General features: G+C 39.0%; 1 protein-coding gene across 1 annotated transcript; it reads right to left on the bottom strand.

The window, feature by feature from the left end:
• Positions 1 to 1,040: 1,040 nt before the first annotated feature.
• On the bottom strand, positions 1,041 to 6,526 carry LOC146494792 (uncharacterized). Its single transcript, XM_085146453.1, has 5 exons — positions 4,604 to 6,526; positions 4,354 to 4,509; positions 2,909 to 2,998; positions 1,438 to 2,291; positions 1,041 to 1,341 (listed from the first exon to the last, which is right to left on the bottom strand). The coding sequence occupies exons 1-4, from the start codon at positions 5,660 to 5,662 to the stop codon at positions 1,974 to 1,976; spliced, it is 1,623 nt and encodes a 540-aa protein (XP_085002579.1). The 5' UTR covers positions 5,663 to 6,526; the 3' UTR covers positions 1,041 to 1,341; positions 1,438 to 1,973.
• Between the last annotated feature and the right edge of the window lie 706 nt (positions 6,527 to 7,232).

The following is a 7,232-nucleotide window of genomic DNA, read 5'->3' as shown; positions in this document are numbered from 1 at the left end:
GACTTTCTTACAAATACAGAGGTGAAATTAATAAAAATACAAAAATATATTTATTCATTTCTCCTTTTATAACTAAAAAAACTTAACCTTTACAGTCAAAAGATTTAGAATTCATAAAACATCAGCTTATAAGAATTTTCTGATACCCACCAAACCTTTGTTCATGATAGAATTTTTAACCAAATTGTAGAACTATATTTTCATAGCTGCAGATCGTGCCTACTTTTTAATCTGGGCCCATTTTCTCTTGCAAGTGATCAATTGGTTGGTCCAGAAGATCCGTCGATGCTCAATCCGCCATCGAGTCCGGCCCTGTTTGCCAGTTGCCTTCTTCTCTTGAAGCCAATCAATTTATTCCTCCATTTTGTCAGGGTTTTTTTGTTTGTTTGTTTTGTTTTTGTTTTGTTTTTTTAGAGGAGACTCTGTAAAGTCAAAGTACATTTTCTCAAATTTATAATTTGCTAAGCAGTTCAAAATTAGTTCTCTTCATTTCCGCACACTGAAAAAAAATTGGAGTGACATTTACTAAAAAAAAGCTAGGCAACTTTTTCCACACAGAAAGTGCTTGTAATCTTTACTCGGGCTATTTCTAAGTAATATTTACTTACTAGAACCATCTATTTTTTTTTATGTGAAATACACAAGTAAATTGCACTGGCAATACTCATCTATAGATTGTAACTTTTACTCAGAATACCATTGCATCCAATTACAAAACCCAAGTGAACATTGCTGATATTTCTTTGTGTTTCTTACTCATCCTTTCTTTGTTATATTCTATGTAATTATTAAGTAATATTTATTATGAATGTACTAGTTAATATTAATCAAATTGAATAAATATTCTTATTATTCTATTAAATAATAAATCAATATTTTCCAAAACAAATATTTGCAGCTTAAGGGACACTTTTATTTCACAGTTGAAATGGCATAGATAGATTTAAAATATCTACATAACATTATAACCACAAAAAACATGGCCATAGAACTTCTTGCTCGCAAATTTCAAAACAGAGCATATACACATATATGTAGCCTGGCTAAATTAACCAGCCCAGAACACAGATTATCTTTGGGGTTCTTTTAATCTGAATGATAAAGTAAGCACTCAGAAGAAAATAAAAAGGTTGTAAAAATAAAGAAATAAAATTGTTACAGACAGTTCTTATCCAGTAACAGCTTTGAGCACTGGTAACCCACTGCTACTGCAGGTTATTTCCCCAACTTTATCAGCATCTGGAACTCAAGGACGTCTAGTGTCATTTTGTGTCTGATATAAACCCATACATAAATAAAACAAACTTAGCAGTGCAAAAATAACTGTAGTGGCTTCTCCTGCTTAGATACAGAGCCAAGATCAAACAGTTAACAAGGTACATTTCCTTCTTACCCACAGAGATAGTATAATACAACTGTGTGAACTCAAATACATACAGTGCATTAATTCAGCAGAAAACGGAATATAGATCCCTCTGAGATAAACGGCGAAGTTGGTTGCAGCAACTCATGGTGCCTTAACTGTTGCACACTTTGCATTCAAAACAGATCATGCAGCGAAAAAAGGCATTGCACACCCACATAAAACCAATGCAAGCTAGCACTCCCGTGAATGTCTCTGTAGATCCCCATGATCCCTTGCGCTCTCAGGGGTACCCCAAAAGAAACAGCGCCATCCAGTGGCATGTCCCATAATATCGAACTTCCACCTGGCTACATATACAAAAAAACAACAACATGCTATTCAAAAACTCAGTGTGCACTGTCCCCTTTCTTCTAATCAACTTTCAGAACACATACATCAACTCTGTCCATTAACAGTTGCAATCACTACCTTTGCAGACATTCTCAGAACGTTCAGGACAGAAAGAACTTGTATAAAACTGAGCAACACTTGAAATTACTGTCAGAAAACAGACAAAATGCAAACAAATTAATTGTGCTGGACAAAAGCACAAATAACACTGGAACACTCACGCTAAAAGTTTCTTGTGGAGAGACTGGACCTTTGGTGACATTTTAAGGATGTCAAGCTCAAGAAACAGCTTCTGAAATACCTCAAACGTATATTTCAGTTTCAGTGGGTAACTTAAGTTGACAGCATAGATGACACCCATGAGCAGGAGGCAAGCGTTTGTCACACTTCCGCAGTCCTCCAGAATTTCTGTCCCCTCAATGATGACCGACACGTTCACAGGATCTTGGTTTTCCTGTGCCACATTGGGATGGATTACGATGATCTTCATCATGTGATTACTGCAGTCCTCTTTCAATGCTTCTTGGCTGACGTCCTGTGAAAACAAACAAACCACAATTAGCAATAACTAGAATAGATTCCAAGTAAAAGAAAAGGTTAAGAGAAAAAAATGTAAAAATAAAAAAGAGGTATACTCAATTTAGTATACTCAAATCAAACAATATTCATATGGCACTTTTCATACGTAAAGTTACAGAATGTGCTTCACAGAGGCTGACCCTGAGACAAAGAAAATCACTTTTGGGGGCCATCCAGCCTGGAGCTGTCCATGGGACGGCACGCGTGTTGGTAGACCAGAACCATTAAATCATTAAAATAGGTTATAAAGGTATAATCAAATTAAATACTCTTTTGCTCATAAAATAAAGTTAATAAGTGATCGTTAAATAGTCAGAAAAAAATCAGACAAAAGGCAAGTTAAAGTTTAAGGCAGATAAGATAAAGATTAAATATGATTTAAAAAATAAAGGGTAAGAGCATAAAGATTTAAGAAATTAGTTAAAAGCCTGATTAAAAATATTAATCCTGAGTCTTTTTTAAAAAACATCACGAGTGTAGAGAATCTTTGACCTTCAATATATCATCACAAGTGAAGACCAGATTATAAGGTTAGACAATAATTTTAATACGGTCATTATGATCATCAGATACCTGATGGTCTTTGATCAGCTCCTCTCCACTCTCTCCAAGATACTCAACTAAGCAACGAATGATAATGTCCCTTCTGCCATCGACATGATGCTATTAAACCCAAAAAGAAAATTTATTGCAGAAAATACACAACATAACATATGTAACATACATACATAACAGCACATACAGATGTAAACAGAAAGTTACCCATGGAGAATGTAAGCCTGCAGCTACATTCTAACGTTGTGAAGTGTGCAACTTAACATGAATTTCTCAACGATGTGTGTTAAGACAAGAGTCCAGTGCATGTCATAATCTGTGGGTCCAGAAACTGTCTCTGCCCAGTGAGGAAAGTTTTCTGCCTCATCACTGGACATGCAAATGAATTTTTCGCAACATATCAGTACCTCCTATCACAATATTAATCAGTCAAGGACAGGAATTCCCACACACAAGAGTAATATTTTGGGAAATAATTGTATTGGAGTCTATGGGCAGCAGGAAGGGATCTCGCTGCACTCAGAGGGTCACTTTGAAAATTCTGCAAATTTCTCTGCTTTTGAGCGCATATTAAGGGAGAGATGACAGGTTTGTATACACTTGTAGAGACAATCATGTGCATAAATTGTTAATTGTGGCCACAGTGTCAGGATCAGGAGAACAGTTTCAGCCAACACAGACACTGATCAGATTAAAGGACAAGTTCAGTATTTTACACTTAAAGCCCTGTTTTCAGTTTATGATGAAATCGAACGATTTTGATTGAAATTTGGACACATGCTGCTGGCCCGAGCTTTTTTGGTTTCTGTGGTAGCACACCCCCACCTCCACAATGGCTTCATAGGTGCACTGGAACAATCCCTCCTAAAACGCATAAAACTGTCGTTTACAAAGACGTGAAACTCACAGAGTGGTCAGGAGTGTTCACTGATATGTTCACACAAAAATCGCTGCAAAAGATACTTTCCAACTGGTTTTTATTGTAGTTTTTGTCCAACTCCATTGACTTGTATTAGATGTGCTGTGATGTACGGTATTAGTCCGCCGGTATTCTATTCTATTATTCAAGCTCTCGGCAGAAGAATGTACAGGTGTGAGGCGTTCGAAAAAATAGGTCCACAGTTTTACAACAAATGGTAAAACACCTGTTGGAAAGCATTTTTGCAGCGATTTGTGTGTGAACATATCAGTGAACACCCCTGACCACTCGGTGAGTTTCACGTCTTTGTATGAAGCCATTGTGGAGGTGGGGATGTGCTACCACAGAAACCAAAAAAGCTCGGGCCAGCAGCATGTGTCCAAATTTCAATCAAAATCGTTCGATTTCATCATAAACAATCTGAAAACAAAGCTTTAAGTGTAAAATAATAAACTTGTCCTTTAAATAAGAGTGATACATTCTCAGTGTGTATGACCTCATCTTTTCCATTAGATTATGTAATTAAAATAATTTAAAATTTTACGTTATTCAGTGAGTCCAACATTGGCTTTATTTTGGTCCCTGCAGTCCCGCCCTTCCTTCGAAATATCTCCAGGAGTTTGGTGGTGTACCCGTCCAATCTGGACAAAAACGTTCGCTCCAGATGAATTGTGGTTATTCGCTTAAACTCCTCTTTGATCTGAAATGAGAGATAAAAACACAAAATCATGTCAAAGATGACTCATGAGATCTCACGTACACTTAGTTGCTGCATGAACAAGAACTGGATTTACCTGATTTTCACAGAACAGAGAAGGCCACCTCTCTAAGAGGTCTTGGATTGCGGGGCAATCCTTGACAACCTTTTTTCTTCTCACAGCGAAAGACTTCTCCATTTTCTCATTAAATGCCCTCTCATTGTGCTTCTTCTTCATTTCCTTCAGCAAATCTAGTCTCTCCATCTCTAAGGTTTCCTCAGTCTCACCGAATGGCAGTGGTGGCAGATAGTTGACTTCAGCTTTTTTTGCCCTTTTAAAGCCTTTAAGTGAACCCTCTTCACTGGAGCATCGTCTCTTCAGTGTGTTCACCTCGAGCTCTGGAATGGCTAATTGGCAACCTCTTAACTTTGCCCTGTAGTTGCCCATTTTATACTTTATCCTCTGTTGCCAACCATTTAGGCCATTAAAAGACCCTGGCTCTTTGAGGCATGGGTATTTTGCTACCAAGGCTTCAGCAACAGCTAAAATCTGGACACCAGTTGGATGTGCTGTGAAACCAAATATAGTCTCTGCAAGCTTCTCAAGAATGCTACTAGTTACGCTTGGGTTGTTCAAAAGTGTGCCATCATTTTCATAAGCTTGCTTTCCTGCTTCCAGTGCAAGGTCTATATCATAAGAGAAGTCTGGTATTTCAAACTTAAATGGCCATGGCTTAGACCTGTAGGATGGTCCACTCTCATCTGGGGAGGACAACAGGATTGTGTCGCATACAGATGAGGAGGAGCTTGCTTCTGTAGATAGTGGAACTGGAGATTCGACTTCTGACATGTCCACAGTAGTGAGACTCAAGATTACTGGTTCAGTTTTTACTACTTTATCTTGTACTTCCTCAATCGAGGTCAAAGTGAAGAACTGACCGTCGAAATCCATGTCCTGGTACATAACAGTGAATGGTCCTGTAATATCAAATGTCTCTCGAAGAACATCATTGAGGTCCTGAAGTGTGCTTGGGATGCCTGCAGGTAAAAGTAGTTTGTGGACATCATCCTCCCCAAAAATTATCCGCAGTTTCGCTGAGGGTGCCATATCAACAGGAAGAAGCTGCAACAACAGAGAAGAGAAATACACAGACATTTATTCACAAGCTTCTCTCCTCACATTTCAAAAGGACAGGCAAATGTGGTGCTTTAAAGTTGTCAGGCGTCTTCCTGCAAGGGTGTATGAAGCCAAAGGATAAAAATCTTTAAGCTCTCTTTGCTCAAGTAACTGCACACTCCCTGTGTTCTCCAGCTCATAACTCCTCAGGTGTTCATTGTACCATGTATTTTGTTGTCTCACGAAAAAAGTCAGTTTGTTACAAATCACCATTATCTGTAACACTTCAGAAAAGTCAGGCAGTCCTGCAGTGGAACCACAACACAACAACATTCCCACTGCATAGTTGGTGCCTAAACTGCACACATTATTGGCAACATGCACAGCTGTAACAGCGGGGAATCTGCATTTCACCAGGTCTTTTAGATCATCCTTAAGCACATCTAAAGAGACCTCTGTTGTTTTTGTGACTGCAAGTGATGGTTTGACAGAATGTGATTGATGATATGCAACCATGAGCTGGTGCTTATTTGCAAGGGACAGCAAAATATTCCTGAAACAACCAGTGTGTCTGACCACCTTCTTGAAAAAGCTGTGTTTGGCCTCGAATCTCATTGTCCAGAGGGCAGCTAGGGGGCCAAATTCCCGAATGAGCTGAGGATAGTGCTCAAGGAAATGGTGCTTGGGAATGAGCTTATGTTGGGGGAAAACATCAAGGAATCTGCTTCGGTGTTCTGAAATGATGCTGTCAAGATAGCAAATGCTTTCTTCAGTATGGGCTCGAGACATGACAAGGTCCACAATGTCTTTCAGTGTCATCAGCATCTGCCATACAGGCTCTTGTTGGGGTACTTTTAAACCTATAATCAGAGGCAAAAGCACCAATAAGCACCAATTTTCATGTGCGTTGCCCCCTACTGATTTTCGAGTCGAAAAGTTAGCAGGAATGAGATGAGGGCGATTTGTTTTATCACTCCACTTGTATGGGAAATCGGAAATGGCATCATTCAGTTCCATGAGAGAAAAATATTTTTTCTTGATCAAGTTATCAAATGCCAAAGCCAGTTCCACTGGAACAATGCCCTCCAGCAGATCATTTAAAACATCTGGAGGGTAACCAGATGTAACATGAAAATGCTCAAGTTTTTCTGACAATGCACACTGTTTTTTTTACACCATAACAATGAGGGTGATCTGGACTAGACACAGCTGTCTGTACATGCAGTGTATGTTGATCTTTGGTTCTTTGATGAAAAGACCCAGATCTCACTTCATTGGACTGAAACTTGGATCGCTCCCCAACACAAAACCAGCAGATGTAAGACCCTGCAAAGCTTTCGACAAATCCTGCCACAGAGTGCGCCCCCAAATTATCTGCCACCACACTGACCACAGTCCCTTTGATGGCTTTCCCTAACGCTGAAACAAAAAGACCATCTTTCTCCAGGCTTTGGATATCTGTTAACAGTGGCTCTAAAACTCGCTGGAATCCAAACTGCTTGGTGTCTTCAGCCTTACACAGAATTGCAAGGTAGATTGATGTCAATGTGGAACGTAACTGCACCGGAATGTTTCCCAACACCCAATAGACAGCTGTGACTTTGTGCTT

This window comes from Neolamprologus multifasciatus, chromosome 20, assembly GCF_963576455.1.
Source record: "Neolamprologus multifasciatus chromosome 20, fNeoMul1.2, whole genome shotgun sequence".
Lineage (NCBI taxonomy): Eukaryota > Metazoa > Chordata > Actinopteri > Cichliformes > Cichlidae > Neolamprologus > Neolamprologus multifasciatus.
This window is presented reverse-complemented; position numbering and strand designations above follow the sequence as displayed.